The 24,677-nt window shown below is 35.1% G+C and overlaps 1 protein-coding gene across 5 annotated transcripts in view; it reads right to left on the reverse strand.

Moving 5' to 3' along the window:
• LOC150104990 (uncharacterized) overlaps positions 1-24,677 on the reverse strand; it is a 231,805-nt gene that overhangs the window by 101,229 nt on the left and 105,899 nt on the right. For all 5 annotated transcript variants that reach the window (XM_090395446.1, XM_090395450.1, XM_090395449.1 and 2 more), the window contains exon 3: positions 13,092-13,128. In XM_090395446.1, coding sequence (XP_090251572.1) covers positions 13,092-13,128 — 37 coding nt within the window. The remainder of the gene's footprint in view (positions 1-13,091; positions 13,129-24,677) is intronic.

Below are 24,677 nucleotides of genomic sequence, written 5' to 3' on the forward strand. Positions count from 1 at the left end.
GTAATGTATAAATTAATAATTAATTGGTAATTTAGCTGATTTTTTATTATTAATCAATAATTGATATTTAATTAAACATCAATTAAACCATCATTAAATTAATTTGTGCTGACAAATTAATTTAAAAATTACAAATTCCAGAACTTCTCGCGGAAAACCTATTCACCTTCCGCGGAACACTACTGTTCCGGGGAACACCGGTTAAGAACAGGTGGTCTAGTGTTTAAAAAGATCATAGTTATAAATTTTATGATTAATCTTAATCATAGAGTATAAATAATATCCTATCCTATCCAGTGTCATCTCCTTCCAGGAAGTTGGCTATTATTTATTCCCAAAAAAAATATACTTTTTTTTAAATATTATATTTTTCAAATTTTTTTTACATAGCAAAATGAACTTAACACCTACATATTACAGCAATGAAAACTGGTTTTGTTAATTTCAGGACAGCAGACAGTGTTGCACACCAATGACTACCCACAGCATTCTCCCCTGTTTCATTTTTATGTAAGGTAGTCTAGCAATATACTATGTCAACTCCAATAGTTGACATAGTAACATACTAATTCATTCAGTTTACAAAAACAGTAAGATAATAGAATATCAAATTAGATTGTGTTTTGTTCTAATTAACATATGAACTACACTAATATAGAAGAAAATATATTTAACATTCAAGTATGTTAAATATATGAAATATGAATTTTTTTTCATACTAAGAGAGAGATAACAGCATAGCAGGATTTCATTATAGAAAATAAGTATTATTAAGAGTCTTATACATTGAGCTCATACAACTTGCTCTTCTAATTCCCTTTTGTTAGATGAACTGGATAAAATTAAAAGCAATCTTATGTGTAATGGAGACAATGAACCTACCATTCAGAAATATGTATTCATAACTACATAATTATCATCCATTGACTACAATCTGATGTGAAAAAAATTTCAATACCCTACTTTAAAGGAACTTCAGAATAAATAGCACAGATTTGTCACAAATTCAATTTATATACTTCCTTCAAAACAGCTCAGAAACTGTCTTCCTTCTTACCATCTACAAATGATACATTAACACCTCTCTTCCCTACCAGCTATCAGGTACCCTGCTTATTCTATTTTGATTAGAATCCAAGAACATTAAGGCATCTGATTTTGCTTCTTATACTATTGACACTAGGCATAGAGTTCTTTGGAACAAAACAAAGATTCTTCATTCCAGTAAGTTTAAGTTTGATAGTGTTTCCCTTGAAACATGGGAAACACTGAATCGTCCAAACCTTATGCCAATCTTTAAGTTTTGGAAAGTGATTACCATTAATTGGTCATAATTTTTATTATTATTATTTTAATTTTTTTAATCTATATAACTTTTACAATTGTTCCTTTGAACTAACAGTATAATCATATCACCTCAGCTGCAACACCAAGACATGAACTCATTCTTATGATTCATGTTTTGAATATAGTTATAGGTCTGTCTCACTGATAAATTAAAGATGTCAAGAAATTATATCGTGGTTTCATCTTTTATCCAAGTGAGCAAACAAAGTTTGCAAGTGAAGTTACTTCATGACTGGGTTACTTCTATATAAAGATTAATGATTTCACATCAATTGCCTTATATCCTTACAGATACATGCAATGCTTAGCATTATGGGAAAGGACACTACCCAGACCGGTTTCGAGCTTTATTGAGGTCTCATCTGTGTCAGCAAGACCCAGAAGTGATACCAGGTTGAAGTAATGAAAAAGTCACATTTCTATATACAAGTAGTCAAAAGGTGTCACACCTTATTATTAAAATACTCTGGATTAAAGACAGATGTTGAAAGTTTTCTTCACTTGGTAATACTATAAATTAAAGATGTCAAGAAATAATATTCTTGGTTTCATCCTTTCTCCAAGTGTAAGCAAACAAAGTTTGCCTGTGAAGTCACTTTATGACTGGGCTACTTGTATATAGAGACTAATGATGTCACATCAATTGCCTTATTATCCCATAATGCAATGCACATAATCCTAACAGACATGTACAATGCTAAGCATTATGGGAAGGGCCACTTCCCAGACCAGTTTTGACCTTTATTGAGGTCTCATCAGTGGAAGCCAGATCCAGATGATCCTATGGGATACTAAGGCAACTGAAGTCAATAGCCTCTATATACAAGTAACCCAGTCGTGAAGTAACTTCACACACAAACTTTGTTTGCATACACTTGGATAAAGAATGAAACCAAGAATATAATTTCTTGGCATCTTTAATTTATAGTATAACCAAGTGAAAAAAATTTTCCAAATCTGTCACTGACAATGTTCGTGTAACATTGAATGAAACATATCACAGCTTTTGAATAAAATTCGAGCACTCCAAGAGAGTTCTTTCAATATGTGGCCAGAAAAATAATTATAGGATTATTATTATTACAGTGAATGTCCACTTAACAAGATCTCTTACCATGATATTTACAATAACATTATTTCTTTTATAATACATTAAAATAAAAATCTGCTTGACTGATTTTTTTTCAGTACAAATGACTGATATTTAGTAATGCCTATCAGCAACAAGTATAAACTTGGGAGTAGAGCAAAGCACCAAACCCATAACATGTCATGCCCTAAAAGAAATACTTAACAAATGCACTCAATGTATTTTTTCATGCCCACAAAATTTTGACCCACTTTTTTGTGTATCTACATCTTTGATTTGCTATTTGTTTCCAATTAAAGAAAATAATAAATCTTCAGTGATAAATAATATTGATGGGAAAGATTAATTCAAGTATGTTAAGATCTGATTAATGACTTCCTGCATCATTTAATTAATACTTCTAGAGATGACCTTGATAAAGGTTGAAATGTAGCACAATTTCCATTCAAGTTATTTAACTCAAAAATAGTTGATCCATAAATTATTTATAATGAGTAATGCTCATTGTTTAATTACAGTGAAAGAAAGGAGATATCTGAGGTCCTAGTTTTTGTTGAGGGAGCCATGTGTGCAAATAACTGCAGTGGATTGCTTATTTTGATATGAAAGGAACTTGTCCTTTAGATATTGCAAGCTAGCTCTATCCCAGTCAGTGGCATGATTTATGGTACATAAATGATATACAAAATCAGAATCGTCTTCCATTCTTGAAATATTCCTTCTTTTTTACTTCAAAAATTCTGTGCATCTGACTTATATAAGGTAGACCAGAAGAACATGGAATTCTACAAACACATAGATGTTTACAGAAAGGGGGGGGGGGTACTATCCTTTAGAAATCTAAGGAGGTTATGAACAATTTTGGATAGATTTGTAAGCTACTCTGATATGACCTGAGCAGGTCAGAATCTGGATAGAAAGATTTCCAATGTTGCGAAGGAAACTGTGTACTTAATATTATGATTTTGGCAGGAAGTAATAAAAAACGATATCCTCTGGATAGTTTGCTAGGAATATCAGTTAAGGATGAAGTGGTGAAAAAGAAATTTAAGTTCTTCTTGTAGCCTATATTCAAATTTTAAAATTTAGATTGCTTGTTTTTGTTTTTTAGAGTATGAATTGTATGAATTTTTTTGTGGGGGCAAGGGGTGCCAAAGCATGAAGACAGCATCTATTGTGTGGGGGGGAGGGGAGGGAGAGGACTAAGTTCTTAAGGCAATATGAAAAGCTAGCATATACTTAACTAATTCTAATGTGAACCAAATTCTTTGAGGGAACAAACTAAATTTTATTATTATTGTCTGATCCCCCGTGGAGTCAGACTCATCATGGGAGGTCTACACTCTTGAATGCAAAAACACCATGCCTTAAACCATTCACAGTTTTCTCACTCACCACACTTTCAGGCAATGCATTCCACTCACCAATCACTCACTATGCAAAGATATACCCTGCTCACACCCCCTCCCCCTTCTAGTTCTTCCCTCTATTCTTTGAAAAATCTCCTCCAGATTAATCTAGTAACAACCCCCTCACCAATTTATTTGTCTCAATCATATTCCCTCTTCTTCTATTCACAAGGTTCTGTAAGTTGCATTCCTTCCTACAATCTCTCATTGTATCTGACATTCCACAGACCTGACACTAACTTAGTAAATCTTCTGTAGGCCCTGTCATCCCAATATCCTCATCCACAACAAAACCAGGCCACCAAATCTGTGCACAGTAGTCCATATGTGGCTTGATCAAATTCATATACAAGGACTTTAATTTCTTGGCTGTTACATATCAATGTCCTGCTCATTATTGCCATAATTTGTTGGGATGTTCTTACAATTTTAGCAATGTGACCCCAACACCACTCTCAGATTTCTCACCATCTTCAACATTTCTCTATTAATTGCACACTCTGCAACCCAATCATGCCTACCAAATTTTAAGACCTTGCACTTGATAACATAAGATAAAGGAGGTGCACGCATGCAAGTACTTTGATTTTCAAAGGCCTTTGATAGAACTGTCATATGACCTTCCTCTTTTAGGATACTACTCCTCCATAAACAACCTGCTAATACCTGTCTGATAGCCAATTAGCTATCCAACTCACAAGTCTGTTATCTAATTTCATCTGTTTCAATTTAGCTACTAGCTTGTCATATGACAGTTCTATCAAAGGCCTTTGAAAATCAAAGTACTTGCATGCGTGCACCTCCTTTATCAAGTGAATCTGTCACCATCTGTCACCATGATTCACCATGGTGACAGATTCACCATGGTGAATCTGTCACCATGACCACAAACTCATGCTGACCAACAATAATTAATAATTCTACTATCAGCACCCATTTCTGAATTCTAGTCCTCAAACTTCTCTAACATCTTAACAACACCACCACCAGACACATAGATTTGCCCTGTAATTTCTAGCCTCAGTCTTATTCTCCCCATTTGCAAAGTGGAACAATTTTGCCCACCTTCCATTCCTTTGGGACTTGCCCCACTGCAAGACTCATGTGAAAACAGCAAAAGGTGCCATTAATTGCATAGAGCATTCCCTCTAGATGGTTGGCATATATAATGACCGATCCTATTGCCTTATTAACATCAAGTTTACTTAATTCCTCATACATTGCTCATTCACCATTAGTCTCTCCTCCACCATACCCTCTACATTCCAGCTTCTCTTGATGTTGCCTTCACAAGGATGAAATACACTGACAAACTGATCATTGAATACTTCGACTATATCCTCTGCATTGGTTACAAATCTGCCAGTTTTCATCAAATAGCATCATTCAGCCATAGTAATTTTTCTTGTATTTTCTACATATTAAAAGAACTCACTAGGATTTTTTTAGCTTGATTGCTGATTTCTTCTGATACTGCACTTTTGTGTCTCTACCAACTGAGTCACCTTCCTGGCCTGCACTTTGTACTCTCCATGCAACTGATCATTACCAACATTTACCTTGTGTTGTCTCCACAGTACCTTCCAGATTTCATGCTTACTCTCTCTTCATTCATCCATACGAATATTATAAGCTTGGGAAGGTTATTTGTGAGTGATGTAATGGCTCTTAAGAAATATCTGAATAAGCTGGCAAGGTAGGAAAATGAATAAGGATGCCAATTTAATGTTGGCATTCTCAAAAATGAAGTATTAATCAGTGATATATTTTGAAGTGAAGCATTTTATTTTATTTTGAATAAATTCTAAACATTCCAAAATTTTTAAATCAGTGATATCTCAGATGCATTTACTAGATGGCTATGATAAAGATTTTTCAAGTGATTGAACAAGTAGAAAGGAACAAGGACTGGGGGTGGGGTCTAGATTTTGTCTCTTTCTTCACCTTGTCTGAATGAAAGAGGGAAGCTTTTTTCTTTACATAACAAGTGGTGAGTGGACTGCATTGCTGGACTGAATGTGTTGTGAATGCTGGATTTGGAATGAGTTCAAAGGGTATTAGATATACTGCAGGTGAAGTAGAACTTTCGTGATGAGTCTGTGTCGAAGTTTGACGTATAAACTTATCCCACATGTCAAAAGACCTCACTAGGATTTTTCTTAGCTTGACTGTTAATTTCTTCTCATATTGCATTTTTGCTGTCTTTACCAACCGAGTTGCCTTCTTAAGAGATTACATGCCTAATCCTTTATTCTCCCATTTTACTTTTACCTTGTTGAGCATGTTCACCTCTGGAATAGAATACATTCAGATATTGCTACTGTTAAATAGCTCTTGAACAATGCCCATGCAACATCTCCATCTCATTCAACTTCTCCTTCAATACTATAGCTCCCAGCTTTCCATAATCTGTATACTGAAAAGGTAAGGGTACCATTGGGTAGGCAGGTGACCAAGGTGTCTAGAAAGGCTGAACTATTATTAATTTCTTTTTCCATGGTAAACTGGATTCTAGAGTAAAGAGTGAAGTGAGAGAGAGAGAGAAAAAAGAGTAATTATGTGTCTGGGCCATGAGACCAACACATCATCCACATATCTTAACCAGATAGAAGGTTTGAGAGGGGCTAAGTCAAGAGCTTGTTTTTCAAAATGTTCCATAAAAAAAATTGGTAAAGGGAGGTGAAAGGGAAGGGGGCATCAAGAGATTGTTTGATATTAAGTTGGGATCGAATAGCCCGGATTTCAAACTGAAGCCATTCCTTACCATTGAGAACTCAAGAGCATTGAATTCTCGAGGCATAGTGATTATTAAGAGCAGTAACTGAAAGGAATGGGTAGCCCATGAAATTTTTCAAGTTTGGTTTGTGAATTATTTTATGCATTTTTTTATATATTATTTATATTTATATATTATCAAACCAAGAACTTAGCAAAGCAGGCAATCCTATTTGTCAATAATATATCAACTAATAGCTTAGACCCAGTGGTGTAGCTAGAGCTTTTGTGGCCTTGGCAGTTCCTGAGTTTGCCACCCCTCTCAATACACATTAAAAATACTACAAAAAGTCAAAACAGCCTATAGGGAAATAAATTAAAACACTATGTTTATTTTTGAAGTAAAACTTTAATTCCAACATTCTAGAATGTTGTTTTTCCTGCTTTTCTGTTAGCAAAATCGTTGATGACATTGTCGAAGTCTATTTCATCACTCAGTTGCTGTTCTATAGACAGTATGGCAAGATTTCTTAAACGCAAAGTGCTGCCCAGGATAGACCTCCCCCTCCACCCCCACCCATGCCATGCTTAGACCTTTAGTATTTTCAAGTGATATGTTGCTACCAAACATCACTTTCATTGATTCATTCAATGGATCACATGTCACCTCAGACTTTTAAGACAAAGTACAAATTTGAAAACTGATTTGTAGCAGAAGGTAAAACATTAAAAGAATTCTGAATGAGTTATAACACTGATGATGCTCTGGATAACACTGGCAAAATATGTAAGAACATAAACCAGAAATTGTCAGCAAAGGTTGGTTGATTGGTAGAGCCTCTGCTACTAATGACTCATGAAAAAGTTAAGCAAGTTTGAGTGCGATTAGTAGTTGGACTCCCTGGAGGTGTCACATAATAATAATAATAATTTCTGTCAGCAGCATGGGAAAATTTGTGGGCCCCAAATTGTGTTAAATTTAAAAGGTTAAAATCCACTGAACAACAACATAAGAAACTGAAGAAGTGGCAAGGCACAGAGAAAATCTCAGCCTTGAATGACATCAGAAGATGTGGAGCATTGCCCAGCCTCAACCCGAAGACCTTAATGACAGGGGTGAAAAAAGTTGCATCATAACCTGTATACACAAACTCAAAAGAATTTAATGCAAAATCTGAAGTAAATTGTTGATGAGCACATAAATTGAAGCCATTGTCTTCAAAAATTCATTAACCACAACAGACTATTGAAAGCTTATTTAAGAATTGATTCTCATACTGAGCAACATGCATTTATCCTGAATGAGATGTCGAAACCAAAATAGGAAAAAACTGATTTTTTCTTTAAGACTATGACTCTCCTCCAAACATTTACAAGTATGTCAAGAACTTATCCCTTTCCTCAACAGGCATCCAAAATGTTTTTTTACTGTTTTTCTCACATTGGAGAGTGGGAAAGTGAGAATTTTCTCACTCCCCAATGATGCCAAGAGAGTGGGAAAGTTCTCAGGTTCCCAATTTTGTAGTTCCCAAACAATTACAAAAATGACCAAAGAACTTCATCCAATAAAACTGGGTCTTACGAGGGGGAGACTGAAAAGTTCTGATAAACACCTAGAACAAGAATGAATGGTTTGTGCAACAAGGGAAAGACTTTTCTCAGAGGATTGCAAATGATACAGCAGTGTTGTAACAAGTATATAACATTTCATGGGGAATATGTAAAATAATGTGTAAGTTACATGGTTCCACCTCAATTCCTTCATAGTGATTATCACAACTTTTCAGTCTCCCCTTGTATAAGGAATGCCCTCTCCCACCTGCCTCACTAAACATGCGACACTGTTCATCAATTAACAGAACTGTACAGGCATATCATGGTCATACATACTAGATTCTAGACCACCATCGTATAGTGAATCACTACCTTACTTTCCCCTCACTTGTAGATGCATGTAATAGTTTACTAAGGTTTTTAAGTGGTCATATATGTGTGTAAATTATGTAAATAAAGCATTAATTTATGTCTATTACAGAAACGATAAACTCTGAATAATTTTCACAAACATAAAAAAGTTATTCCAAATAGCTTGGCTTAAGGGAACACACCAACTAGTTTGGTCATTAATCTAAATTTTTCCATTTGGGACAGTATGATTGTCACACACATATATAACTGTAGTATTAATTAGTGTAGCAATTTTCACATCACTTAAAAAAATAATAATAATGAAGATAAAGTTCTAACAACTGTAACAATCAGTATTCAATATGCCATTGTCATTAAATTTAATAATTTTAATCTTAGTATGTAATAGGTTTTACACCTCTTTTTTTTTCCCACTGGAGACAGTACCCTTACTCTGGATTTTATTTGCCATTAATGACGACAATAAAATAAGTTAAAAAGTTTATAATTCACAGTGGGAAAAAACAGATGCAGAAACAAACAGTTCACAAAAACTGCTTATCGGTTGATTCACAAGAGCTTTAAGTCAGTAAAAGCATCATACGAGGAAATACAGCATGTACAAATGGGCACTAGTCATAATTGAAAAACATCATATGAGTGGATTGTAATAAGGCAGGGTCTTACTCTAATTTCGTAGATGGTTATGTTCTGTTTTACATCAGGCTGCCAAAGAAATTATTTTTTTCTTTCAAGTTTTTTTGTTATAAGTCAATATTTTTAATTAAAATAATTATTAAATTAGTTCTATTTATGTTTACTATATTTCATTTTTTGAGGTTTCCATAAATGACATTTAAAAATTTTTTATTAAATTTTTCAAGTTTTTTTTTAAAATAAAGTATAACTTACAGTTAAAGTATAAGTTAAAGTTCATGTAGTGTTGTGTAGCATGAAATGACTTCTTTGATGAGTCCTTGGACTCTGCAAGTGATCATGTAAATAAAAGTAATCAGCAAAATTATTCGACTCCAGGCTAGAAAAAAGAATTTATTTTCAAGTTTTGTTTTAGAAAAATCATTAAGAATCTGTCCCATATTTCACAAAAAAAGTTTGTTAGTACAATGCAATAATGCAGTCCATGTTATGCATGAACTAGAAATCACTTACTTAAAAAGGAGTTTTACTTAATGGAAATAAATATAAAATTATTTCTCTAGCTAATTCAGTTCAATTTCAAGAAATGTGTGATAACCTCAAATTACTCCTTGCCCATACATGGCACTGTACTATAGGTTTTGTAACCTTGTGTATGGGATTGATATAAAAAAAAAGATATGGAAAGTACAAGTGGATCTAACATTTTCAAGTCTCAGCACGTGTTCCACTTGTAATTTTCATACCTTATTTATTTTTTTTTTTTTTGAGTAACTTATATGACTGAACAAGTAAAATATTAAATTTCTATTTTGTCTTTGTGAATTCATGGGAGTGCTAAATGAAAACAGAGCAATAGCAAAAGAAGGAATGGCGCTCAAAAAGTAGTAAACCCTCGATTTAACAGACAAAATTTCCGGTCCGTATGTCACGTGAAAATTAACACCCTGTTCATTTTAAAATGCTTTTAACCAAGATTTGCTTATAATTAAATTAACAGGTTATTTTTTGTTATTAATTTCCTGTTATTTTTAACAAATTTTGGTGAATAGGCCATCATATGTTGGAAAAACACTGTAGTAATTTAGCCGACATAAATGAGTCACCGCTCATAAAACATGTTCAGCAAATGATTAGGACGTGATCACACCAATCGCACTGTAATTGGTTCTTCTGTTGCGTGCCGTGATTTTCTGCAGCAGTTTTATTACACACATTTTCATAATTTTAGTGAATTAATTATAAAAAATAGCAGAATTCAAAAGTTCAAAAAAAAATTTGATAGTTTTTTCAAAGCAGGATTACCTAAACCAAGTCCCTTAACATCAAACATTAACTTATCTAAGTGTGTAAAACAATTTTTTATTACAGTGCTAATATTAATAAAATTAGCAGTATAATATTACAGATATTTTTATTTTAAAAAATTTGCGATTTAACAGACACCCTTAGCCCCATTAGTCCGTTAAATCGAGGGTTTACTGTACTCTTACAGCCAACTCTGAAAACACTGATACAATAAATTAAATTAAACACTGATTCTACAGCATCGATACACTACTAAATCCATAAAAAAAATGATACTGCTGTCAACACCCATTAAGTTGGGACTAAAAAGGTGGTTCAATGTATATTAAACTCAACAAGAAATTATATTCTTGTTTTAATCCATTACGCAAGTATAAGCAAATGAAGTTTATGCATGAAGCATCCTCACTACTAGCCTACTTGTATACAGTGGCGGTTGACTTCATATCAACTGCCTTGGTGGTTCAATGTTTTGAACAGACAGTGACTGCTTGAAATTCATTTTACCAAATTGTCTAGATAAAGTGGGGAAATTCACTGGTTCCTCAATCAAGAAATTAATGCAGAATGCAATACTCAAAAATACAATGAACCAGGTTGAGAAGCTATTGTGAGACTTTTTTTAAAGTATCCCCCCCCCCACCCAAAAAAAAGTGAAAACATTAAATAAGTTCCAACAAAAATAAGTACAAATATTAAACATAAACTTTACCTAATAATTTGTGTTTTTCTGTTCTTAATAAGTTCGTTAATTCACTCAGGCATGGACTCTACCAACATAGAACACATTTTTCTTATTTCTTCATCTTGAAACCATACTTTTATAATGGATTGTATTAATTATCCTTTGTATCACAATTTAATTTTCAAAGTTGTAGTTGCAGTCAGTTAGTGAATTGTGAGTGGTGGAAGCAGAGTTGTAAAGTAGATGCCCTCCCTCAATGAGTCTTTGCACTCCCTGGAGGTGACAAATAATAATAATAATAAAGTTTCTTTTTAACTATGGTCCACAAATTTTCTATTGGTTAATGCCAGGAGAGTTATCTGGCCACTGAAGCAATTGGATGTTGTGATTTTCGAGGAACTGTTTCACTTTTTTTTGAAGTGTGGCATGGAGCAAGATCCTGTTGGAAGATGAGTTCTTTGTCTTTCTGGATCTGTGGGACCACTCTTTTCTCCATATTTTTATGTATTGGTCAGGTTTTCATCATACCATCAACAAGAACATCTTTTTATCTGGGTGTTTAGGAGTTTGCTGAAGGTAGGCAGAAGAAGTCTTCTCAATCACTGATTTGCAAATACAAGGTAGAACATGAGAGGGGGGGGGGGGGAATAGATTATATAAAGATATCAAGCAAAGCAAGAGAAGTCAGAATGCAAATATGATATTAAATATTAAAAGGTTAACTAAAAAAAAAGTTATGAAAGGGCAATGAAGAAAACAAATTTTAAATATGAATGAATTTAAACCTAGAAATAAGCATAAAAATTATGATACCAAGTAATGATTCGCTTTTTTTGGTGGTTAAGTCAGCATTTGTTAGTTGAAACTCTTAGTACATTCAAAATGGTGCCTAGTCATAAAATTTATTTATTTTTTGTTTTTAAACTAGTTTTTGCGAGTATTCATTAAAACAGTGTGATCACGAAATCTAGGAGTGATTATCATCACAAAGGAAACTAAGTTTTTCAATTTTATCTTATTTTTATCCTTTGCAGCAAACTATCAATGAAGTTTGCTGCAAAGAAGCAATGATATTGGTGCTTATGTCAGCATTTGTTAGTTGAAACTCTTAGTACATTCAAAACAGTACCTAGTCATAAAATTTATTTATTTTTTGTTTTAAAACTAGTTTTTGTATTCATTAAAACATTGTGATCACGAAATCTATAAGTGATTATCATCACAAAGGAAACTAAGTTTTTCAATTTTATCTTATTTTTATCCTTTGCAGCAAACTATCAATGAAGTTTGCTGCAAAGAAGCAATGATATTGGTGCTTATGTCAGCATTTGTTAGTTGAAACTCTTAGTACATTCAAAACAGTACCTAGTCATAAAATTTATTTATTTTTTGTTTTAAAACTAGTTTTTGTATTCATTAAAACATTGTGATCACGAAATCTATAAGTGATTATCATCACAAAGGAAACTAAGTTTTTCAATTTTATCTTATTTTTATCCTTTGCAGCAAACTATCAATGAAGTTTGCTGCAAAGAAGCAATGATATTGGTGCTTATGTCAGCATTTGTTAGTTGAAACTCTTAGTACATTCAAAACAGTACCTAGTCATAAAATTTATTTATTTTTTGTTTTAAAACTAGTTTTTGTATTCATTAAAACATTGTGATCACGAAATCTATAAGTGATTATCATCACAAAGGAAACTAAGTTTTTCAATTTTATCTTATTTTTATCCTTTGCAGCAAACTATCAGTGCTTACCAATGCTGGAGACATTTATGAAGCTGTTAAAAATGCATTATTCTGTCCAGATGAAAGACCAGAAACAATACAATAACCTAGAAACCTCAAAGAATGGTGATATCATAACCAATCTGCGTATGCATATGCAAATACAATAATGTTTGAAATGAAAATAGAACATTTCTATTCTGTAAAATAAAAATAGAACATTTCTACAAAAACATAATTACCTTGGGATAATTTCAGTTGTTTTCTGCCATTGATTATCTGAAAAGAATCACGTTTAATATTACAACCAAGTTTCAAAGTCTCAAGGAAATGAACAGGAAGGTGATTAGCTTATGCAATTGTTAATGTAACCTCAAATGTTAAATGAGCACATTTCTTAAAAACTATATCATTATTTCCTTCTACAAAAAACCTAAGCACCATCTATTAAAAAGAAGAAAAAAAACAAGTAAATTGCTCTGGCTAAAAGTCAATTACTCAACAATTATCAACAAAAGGTAGCAACATGATGGAGGTAGCTTGGCTAGGTTTCTGATTTTGTGTGAATGATGTATCAGCTTTGCTCAAGTGCCTCTAGATTGTATGGTATTGACTATGGAATTACAGGCAAATGATTACACTCTACTTATGAGACAGCTTTAAAAAATTTCAAAGAATGGAAGTTCAAGAAAAGAAGATCAGTTTTCGGATTTAGTTAAAACAGCAGATGATAGAAATGGTTAACTGTATACCAGAATAGGTAAATGAGAAATAGATGAATTTGGAAATTAAGAAATGCAGAAGCAATCATGAAAAAAGCATTGAGAATGATGTAGTAAACAACTTTACAAAGAAAATGAAATGATTGAGATAGAGGTGAATAGAATCAAATACTTGGTGGGATGTTGTTATAGACCTGGTAATGTGGATGGTGGTGATAGTGAAATGTATAGTCAAATAAGCCAAGCAAATAAGAAAAGGGTGATCATTATGGGTGATTTTAATTATGGCAATATAGACTGGAATGAAGAGATAGCAACTGGAAGTAAAGAAAATGAGTTTCTTGAGTTTTTGAGGGATAACTACCTCAGACAGTATGTAACAGAGGGCACAAGAGGATTAAGGGTCTTGGATTTGGTCATCTCATCGGAGGATGTAATTATCAATGAGGTATCAAATCATCCACCAATTGGTGAAAGTGACCATGAGGTGATTACTTGGGTGGTTGCCAGCAGTGCAAGGACCCCTGTGAAAAAAGGGTATATGTGGAACTACAAGGGGGGTGATTATGAAGAGCTCAGGAGACAGCTTGCAGGTGTAGCATGGAATGAGGAGTTAGCTGGAAAAGAGATCAATGCAGCTTGGGGGATTTTCAAAAAATATTTAGTGGATGCAATGTCTAAATGTATACCACGGGTGAGAAGGTTAAATAAGTTAGGTGTGAGATGGATGAATAAAGAGATTAAGCATGCAATACAGAGAAAAAGGGCATTGTGGAGGCAGCATAAGAGAAGTGGAAGTAACCAATTTCATGAGTTCTACAAAGACCAGGCAAGGAGAGTGACTTGGTTGGTGAGAGTAGCTAAAGAGAGGTATGAACAGCAGTTAGCTAATGAAGCTAAAAAGAATCCTAGGGAGTTCTTTCGATATGTAGCCAGCAAAAGAAAGAATGATTATGGAAGGATGACATTGATTGGAGGAAATGGTATAAAGACAGCTGTTGCAGAATGTGTGGTGAAGATACTTAATGAGCAGTTCATAAAGATCTTTCAATCTTGTGAATGTGACTTCATGGAGAGATTAAGAGCAGTTGATGATGGGGAGGAGAGACTGACTGTAAGTGAGCAAGAGGTGTTTGGGGAGTTGAGTAAACTAGATGTAAATAAGGCTGTGGGACTTGATAATATATCACCGCGTATTCTGAAGGAATGTGCCAGAGAGTTGACACCTGCCTTGACATATTATTTTTTTAATACGAGTCTTGCACTTGGTCAAGTCCCTAAAGAGTGGAAGGAGGGCAAGATTGTGCCACTTCATAAAGGAGGTGATCGAACTCAAGCATCAAACTATAGGCCTATCTGTGTGTCGGGTGTTGTGGTTAAGTTGTTGGAGAAGCTTGTGAGAGCTAGAATCCAGAGTTGGGTTGACAACAATGGTATAATCTTTGATGGACAGCATGGATTTGCTAAAGGGAGGTCGTGTTTTAGTAATCTACTTACTTATTACAATAAAGTGACTGCTTCCTTGGACAGAGGAGAAGGATACACAGTAATATACTTGGATTTCGCAAAAGCTTTTGATAGAGTGCCTCATGATAAGTTGACAGTCAAACTAGAGCAGATGGGGTTGGATATTAGATTAGTGCATTGGATTGGAGACTGGCTATCTGATAGGTATCAACAAGTTGTGTATGGGGGTGCAATATCCAGGAAAAGGAAAGTCACTAGTGGAGTGCCTCAGGGATCTGTTTTAGGGCCATTACTATTTAACTTGTATATTAATGATATTGGCGAAGATTTGGATGGAGATATTCAGTTGTTTGCAGATGATGCAAAGTTGGGAAGAACCATAAAGAGTAGTGAAGATGTTGTGGCCTTGCAAGAAGACTTGAATAAATTGAGTGATTGGGCAAGCAAATGGGGGTGTGAGTTCAATGTTGCAAAATGTAAGGTTTTAAAATTTGGAAAACAAAGATGGGATGCAGAATTTATGCTTGGTAAGAATATATTGTTGGAAGTAGAGGAAATAAGAGATCTGGGAGTGATAGTGGATAAGGATCTAAAATTTAGGGGTCACATCGCCAAAATTGTGAAGACAACACAAAGACTTCTGGGAATGATGAGGAGGACACTGACGTGTAGAAGTAGGGAGATTCTTGTTCCATTGTATAAGGCTTTGATTAGGCCACACATGGACTATTGTGCCCAGATTTGGTCACCTGGTTTTCAGAAGGATGAGGAGATGTTGGAAAGGGTCCAAAGGCGACTGACTAAGGTAGTTTCTGACCTCTGGAATGTCGAGTATGAGGAAAGATTGAAAAGATGTAATTTGCAGAGACTAGTGGAGAGAAGGAAGAGGGGAGATATGATAGAGACCTACAAGTTGGTAAGGGGTTGCTATAGGATCAATGGTGGAGAAGTTCTACAGCGAATAGTGGGAGATCAGGGGAGAACCAGAGGTCATCCCTGGAAACTGTATAAAGAGGGTGTGAGTAGGGGAGTGAGAGGCAGGTTTTTTTCGTGCAGAGTTGTGAATGATTGGAATGCCTTGCCTGAGAGTGTGGTGTCTGCAAGGAGTTTGAATGTGTTTAAGACCCGGTATGATGAGATGTGTGTGAGATAAAAGGACCTCCTAGATGAGTCTTTGACTCCATGAGGTCTTGTTTAATAATAATAATAATGTGACTAGCTAACTGATGGTGAAGTGGTAATATGAGAAGTAACTAGCAAATCAGGCCTAGGAAATCCCAGGGAATTTATTTGTTAAGCAGTCAATAAGGATTACAAGTGAATGAACTTGTACCATTCTCCTAGAATTAGTGCTAACGAGTATCATCAAGAGTGTAGAACAATCTTGGACTAACACAATACATGTATCTCCCTTGTATAATTTGTTTTCATCACCATAAGAAATCTTACTTCTTTTACTGTTGTCATTTGCCTCAGCAAAATCCTATCTCCATTTAAGAAAGCAATTTTTTATATTATCATCCTTCTTCCGACCATTGTTGAAAGAAGAAAGATTTCACTATCCATCCATTTCTCCTTATGAATCCTCCTAATTTTCATTATACAATATGATACTGCTGATCTGCACCATCCAATGATCATACTTAACTCTTAGGCCACTCACCTATAGTATGAATAAGCTATAGGTATGAAACCTATAATGGGTGGGAATATTATAATAAAACTTTTCTGTAAATATTTTATTATAATTTTAACTCTTGGCTCATTGGATCTCTTTTCCTTCTAGTTTACTATATTATGTTTTTTAAGCTATCAACTAAAGCCCTTCATAATTTTCTCTGTAATTAATTTTTTTAAATAATCCAACCCACATTAAAGTTATGAAACTACAGCATATTAGTACTGAGGAAAGGATGTGGGTTAGATAATCCTGATCTAGAGACTAAGGTCTTCTTGGGGCCCAAGTTGGTCTCACACTACACAATGATAACCCATCTAAAACCTGTAAACATTCATGTCATTGTGACATGATTATTTATGAATATTTAACAGGTTTCTTTTTACACTTTTTTTTTTTTTGGTCAGGTATTTGGTCTACGTGTGTACAGGCTTAGGTGCTATGAGGACATCATGTTGGAGGCTTAAAACTCAAAAAGGATTAAATTCTATTTTAATCCTTTTTGAGTGTTGTAAAAATTCCATTAAGCCTCCAACATGAGGTATTTGGTCAAGTGCACAAATAAAAAAAACACTATGAGATTACCTGATATTGGCTGAGTGAATGTTATTATTAGTCAGAGGCAGGGCTCACAAACATGTTCTCCCACTTGTATGTGGCAAGTAGATTTTGCATCTGCTGGCAAGTAGCTGCAGGCTGAACAAAACAGAATTTTTTTTTTTTTAATATTTCTAGAATTTTTTAACTCTAAGAAAACACAGATGCAGTAACTCCTATTCACTTAATGGGAAATATTTTAAAAATTGGAGATCTTGGACAAATACATTTTTTGTGTGGCAAGTAGGGTTTTATGAGTATATAATTTGTCAAATCCTAGTTAAAAGGTACAGCCAATATCCACTCAGCCAACATTAGGTAATCTCATACTTAATTTTATCTATGCACTTCTGCATACCTGATTGTTACTCTCCCTGAAAAGAGAGCACATGTAGAATAAACTACCTACTCTAGCCATAAATACTGTTACAACTTGTTGAACAGCACATAAACCTTTTATCTATCAGTAAATCACTTACAACTTTCAGCATATACAAACTGCATGTATAACCTGCATATAGTAGCACTCAAATGTTCAAAATATCCCCCTTTTGCTTTCACACGTGCCCAAAGTCTGTGAGGCCACACATCAATTACAGCACGCACACACAACATCCAACAAAAACTGCCACTGCTTACTCCAAATCCACCTTTAGGCTGGAGATGCTGGGGGTGTTGTTTCTTACAGGCTACTCTCTCAAGCTCTGACCACAATTTGGTCAATCCAATAGATTCAGATCATGACCCAGATGGAAAATCAGATGGTGATATGTGGTTGGGCATATGTGCCTCCAACCACTGTTGTGTGGTCCTTGCCTTGTGTACAGGGACTGAGTCCAGGTGGAAGGTCCACTGTCTACCATTAAATAAGTGTTGTTTACCATTAAATAAGTGTTGTTCAGGGGCCTTTCAGCATGGTGTCTTGATGTATTGGCAGAGGTTTGATCCCTTTCTTGCAGAAATGCAACTTGGTGGTTAAACGATTCTTCAATGGTGAAAATCTTCTCATCTGTGAAGAGGATATCTCTGTTGTTTGCATACTACCAGAGAATTGCCTTTGATTTTGTCACCCTCAGCTGCATAAGTTGTGGTGCTAGGCAGTATCCAGTAGGATGACAATAGGCTCATCCCCCACTCAGTCCATCTGTTCTCTGGCAGTCAAATATATCTTCTGTATCATTATAACAGTTAATAATCTGATACACAAACATCCTACTGATCCCAAGTGTTTTCAGCAAGTTGAAAATAACAGGTCACTATTATTCATTGGTCAATACATCCCAACCTTGTGAAGTGCTATTACAGCTACATGGTTCTCATAATATCCCTGTATGCATGTTAACCCAATACAGATAAACTCTCTCTCTCTTTACTGATAAACATGTGAATGTTAGCTGAACACAGCACCAGGCTCGTGCAATTCTGTGGCAGCGTGGAGGGGTGCAGGAGATGTAACAGTATTCATGGCAAGACTGTGTACGTTATTATATGAGAAACTATAAGGAGTCTAAAGTTTCATCAAAAAAAGGTCCAATCAGCAAAGCAACATGATGCATCACCTATTACTTCTGTTAATTGTGTTCTCTGGCTAGTTTTCCTGTTTTGCAGGTTTCCAGAAAGGAAAAATCTTCCAACTCCAATAAGAATGGCTAACTACCACCCCCCCATCTCAACTAAGGAAAAGCTCTTGTAAAAATTCTTTGCATCCTAGATGGGATTTTAATCAATCTGCCACCACACACAAACACATGCACTTTCTTCTTTTTTTCAGAATGATATCCATAAAACTAAGGGTAGTTTTATGGATATCATTCTGCTGACATCCATTATTCTTCACTTTTCTCTAAGTCTATTAAAAAAACATGTGCAGCTGCTAGTCAACATCCATTCCCAGTCCAGCTACAAATCTACTGAATCAACTTTGCTGCCATCTTTCATTCCATTTACCTGATTCCACTAAGAGTATTTCCGGATGTTCTTACATAAGGCTTATGACCTTCAGCTGTTTAAGAAACATTAATATGTTCCTTCTCCCTTATTTAACTACTTTCTACACATAGCACTGATATACTATAAGGTTTAAAGCCTCTTACTTGAGGATACTTAAGAAAATCAAAAATGAAACAATATTGATTTAAAAGTTTTGGAATGTTTAGAATTTATTCAAAACAAAATAAAATGCTTCATTAGAAAATATATCAATGAATGATACTTTATTTTTTAGAATGTCAACATTAAATTAGCATCCTCATTCATTTGCCTACCTTGCCAACTTATTCAGATATTCCTAAAGACATCACTCACAAATAACCTTCCCAAGCTTATAATATTCTTATGGATGAATGAAGGGAGAGAAAGCAAGCAAGAAATCTGGAAGAAGGGACTGTGGAGACAACACAAGTATAAATGTTGGTAATGATCAGTTGCATGAAGTGCAGGCCTTTTGCATCTTTATCAACTGAGTCAAGAAGTTGACTCAGTTGATAAAGATGCAAAAATGCAGTATGAGAAGAAATCAGCCAATCAAGCTAAGAAAAATCCTAGTGAGTTCTTTCAATATGTGGCAATATTGAAAAATTACTATGGCAGGATGATTCTAGTTGATGAAACTGACAGATTTGTAACCAATGCAGAGGATATCATCAAAGTATTTAATGATCAGTTTGTCAGTGTATTTCAATCTTGTGAAGGCAACATCAAGAAAAGCTGGATGTAGAGGGGATAAGGTGGAAGAGGGACTGATGGTGAATGAGCATCAAGTATATGAGGAATTAAGTAAACTTGATGTCAATAAGGCAATAGGACCTGATATTATATATGCCAAAGGTCTAGAGGGAATGTTCTATGCAATTAATGGCACCTTTGGCACACCTGTTTTAACATGAATCTTGCAACAGGGTGAGTCTCAAAGGAATGGAAGGTAGGAAAAAGTGTTCTACTTCAAAGAGGGTGGAACGAGGGGTGGGGGGCAATATGGCCGAGGCTACAAATTATAGGACAAATCTGTGTGTCTGGGATTGTTGTTAAGGTATTAGAGAATTTGGTGAGGACTAGGATTCAGAAATGGGTTATTAATAGCAGTACTGTTTATGATGGTCAGCATGGGTTTGTGTTCATGTTTCAGCAATCTGCTTACATATTACAAGATGGTGACAAATTCACTCAAGATGATACATTCATTGTGGTGTACTTGGATTTTTCAAAGGCCTTTGAGAGACTGCCAACAAGCTAGGAGCTAAGTTGAAACAGATGGGATTAGATAACAACAGGATAGCGAGTTTGATAGCTGACTGGCTGTCAGATATTTTTGTATTGAAGAGTAGTATCCTAAAAGAGGAAGGTCACTAGTGGAGTGCCACAGAAATCTGTTTTGGGATCATTATTGTTTAACTTATATGCTAATGATAATGGGACCCCTTAACTGGTGATGTGCAGCTGTTTGTGAATGATGCAAAGTTGAGGAGCTATGAGAAGTAGTGCAGATATTGTGACCCTCCAGGAGGAGGATCTGAATAGGCTATGTGAGTGGGACAATGAGTGGAGATTTCTGTTTAATGTTGCAAAGTGCAAGGTATTGAAATTTGGTAGGCATGGTTGGGATGCACTGTATACAATTAATGGGAAAATTCTGAAGGAGGTGGAAGAGATCTAGGAATGATAGTGGACAGAGACTTGAAGTTTAAGGGTTGCATTGCTAAATCTGTAAAAAAAACTCCTGAATAATGGCAATGATAAGGAGGACACTGACATGCAAAAGCCAAGAGTTTATAGTTTGATCTGGCCACACATGAACTGTGCACATATTTGGATGCCTGGTTTGCAAGGGGGATAAGGATGTACTGGGGAGGATTCAGAGATGACCAAGTTAGTATCCGGTCTATGAAATGCCAGATACGAGGAGAAATTGAGGAAATGGAACTTACATAGTCTTGTGAATAGAAGAAGAGGCAGATATTATTGAGACATAAGAGCAGAGGGGTGGAAAGGGTAGAACTAAAGGCATCCATAGAAGCTGTATAAGGGAGAGAGGGAGGGAGTAAACAAAGGTTGTAAGAAGGAGGTTCTTTACATCGAGAGCAGCTGGTGAGTGGAATGCATTGGCTGAAAGTGTGGTGAATGGGTTTTGGGTACATTCCATGTTTTTTTGCATGAGAGAGTGTAGACCTCTTGCAATGAGACCTCTGACTCTATGGAAATCATATGCTACTAATAATAATCTGGCAGCAATAGAGGTGTGGAAAGGATGGAACTAAAGACCATTCATGGAAGCTAAATAAGGGTGGGGGGTAAACAAGGGAATGCGCGCACACACTTGTAGATACCAAACTTTTCTTCTCCCCAATACTGCTCCACCACAGATGATCAAAAAACCAACCCACTCTGCAAACTTACAATCTAAACTCACACATTGCAAATTAAATATCAACTTGCCATATGACAATCTGTCAAATGCTTTTGTAAAATCTCTTCTCTCTTCAACCTTTTGTTATTTCATTATAAGTGAATATAATGCACAAATTCAATAGTGAATTTGTGCTGACCTGCACAACTATTATCTTCATCTGTCCAAGTCAATACCAGTTTCTCCAAAACATTAACAAACTGGTCAATAGTTTGAAGCCAAATCCACTACCTCCCTAATGCAATGGCACTAACTCTCTTACTCCTTTCCACTCTCTAAGGATTTTTCCAGTTGCAAGGCTTCATTAAATAGCTACTACCATCATTTTGCTAACATTCAAAGTACACTATATTCTAAATCCATTCACTTCACTCTATTCTAATCCTTCAATCCTCCTCATCCTCTTAGGAATAAAACCTACTTCACTAAATAAGGTACTTCTGAAAGAGCTCTACTACATCATGAACACTAGTCACTTGAGCTATCTATCTAACACAGTCATTCAGCCACAATCACTCCTCCTATTGGCCATACAGTGAGACACTTGGGATTGTCCTTGCATTATACTGACAGTTTCTTCTCATATTCTAATTTGTCCTTCCTTACTATGTTCGTCACCTTCCTGGCTTGAACTTTATATTCCTGTTACAAATGCTTTTTGTTTTTAATCTCTCACTCTCTATTCTTTTCATAACCACTTTTTCATGTGCAATTTCCGTTTGATTTCCTTAATCAACCATTTCACTGTAACTTTATTTTATCACTCATGATATATAATAAATACCAGGACAATTTAATAAACCTGCTGCATTGAGAGAAGACAGGAATAGTGTATTTGAATATGTATGTTTCGAATGAATTTGTGAGAAAATGATTTTGTGGTTGTTGTTGTTAATTGATTTGTTGTATTAAAGTGGGGGGGGGGGGTAATATTAGCTTCCCTAGAAGTAATTTTCTCCCATGGATTCATCCCCAATATTAAGTGCAATATTATTTTAAAATATGAAATAAATTGTGGGCAAATTTGTAGCATCTCCCAATGTATATCCCAATTATTAAAATATATTTATTAGCATGAAGCAAAATTAATATAATGAATCCTGACAAACTTTTTTTTTTTAATCTCACGCAGCTATCTTGGAATATGCGTTTATATATACGTTCTTTCTACACGATATAATCTCAAGGTAATTTTCGCTAAAAAAGAGATAATCCAAGACGTGACATTTATATAAACGAAACGAAAATTATCAATATTTAGCAAAGAAAACAAAAGGAAGAGTAATGAAACCTACCGAAATTAACGCGACGGTTTGTTCTAATTCAGGCAGTAACATTTCTAGAACTTTAAAAAAATATCTAATTAATACTAACACCTAATTAACATTAACTAACAAAATAATTCACAACTGCAGACATCATATGCCTAGTTTACACTAGAAACATTTGTTTATAAGAAGTAGAATCATGCAGCGACATCTGTAAAGAAAGCAATCGACCAGAAAATACAAAAAATAATGTATGTCGTCTGCTTACTCCTAACAACCATACTAAAATATTTAATTATCCCTTCATCACATTTTTCAATGATATTATTTATTAACAAATAAAGGGGTTTATATGGCGATGGAGTTACTCTAATTTCCAAATAAAGACTAATTTAAATTTGGCTAATATACTTTTTTTTAAATTTATATTATAAGAGTGATTAAAAGAACATACCTGGTTTATATTTTTAGAAGGTAAGGATGACAAAGTATTACTGTTATTATTTTATTCGTATGGGATTCCCGCCCGTTTCTCATTCGTCTCTTAGGAGTAGTTGAACCCCTCCTAATGAGAGATTAAGTATATATTTTATGACTGTAGATTCGTGTGTGTTCACAGGGCCGATTTGTCTGTTCTGAGGGACGAAAAAACCGCATTTCCGGGTGAAAAAACCCTCTACCACCGTATGAGACCAGCTAACTCACCGTTAGTCGAAAGAGACCAAATAAAGGTTCATGGATGGGAATCGAACCCAGGTCTTTCCGACCAAAGGGCTTCGTCTATACCACTTGAGTATGGAGGCTCATTAATATTATTATACCCCTAGAAAGTCAAGGACTCTTCGAGGAGACTATACGTCACACACAACAGCTCTCACAACTTCTCTTAAACACATTCATACTAGATGTATTAACTACTTCAACAGACAAACTGTTCCACTCTCTCACAGTTCTGCGAGAGAAATATCTAGCACTCACTACTTTTTTAACTGCGCACAAACTTAGCTTCCACTGATGTCGACGTTTTCCTCTCCACACATTCCATATAATGAAAAATTTTATGGACCGATAACCTCAGTTTATAGACTTCTATCATATTATCCCTCTTTCTCCTGTCCATCAGTTTCTACAATCCACATATTGCCAATCTATCATCGCAATCTACATGCCATAATGGCTCGAGCTTTGTGAGAAGATGCTAGAGAATAGGCAGTGCTTTTGCCCACGTTGTTTAATCTAAGTCTCACTTTGGGGTGGTACCAAGGGGGGGGGGAATAGTTCCATTACATAACGGAGGCTCCAGCACTGATGCAGCAAATAACCCACCGATCAGTATATCAAGAGATAGATTCAAGGTACTGAGGAAGTTGGTCAACAGCAAAATACAGGAATGGATAGACAGAAATGAGATACTATATGGGGAAAAACATGATCTTGTAAAGGGTAGGTCGTGCCACAGTAACTTGTTCACGTTTTAGGATACAGTGACAGCTGAGCTGGATGAAGGTAATGCGTTTGGTATGATACTGCTGGATTTTGCAAAATCTTTTGATAGGCCGCATTCTACTCAGTAAATTGCAGCACATGAGGACGGATATAAAGCTGGTGAAGTGGATAAGAGGATGGTTGATGAAGAGATATCAGAGAGTTTATTCATGAGTAGCGTCCAGTAGGCCTGTGACTAGTGGCGCACC

The sequence above is a fragment of the Typopeltis vanoorti genome, chromosome 7 (genome assembly GCF_054136105.1).
Source record: "Typopeltis vanoorti isolate ZY-2024b chromosome 7, IOZ_Tvanoo_1.0, whole genome shotgun sequence".
NCBI classification, from domain to species: Eukaryota; Metazoa; Arthropoda; class Arachnida; order Uropygi; family Thelyphonidae; genus Typopeltis; species Typopeltis vanoorti.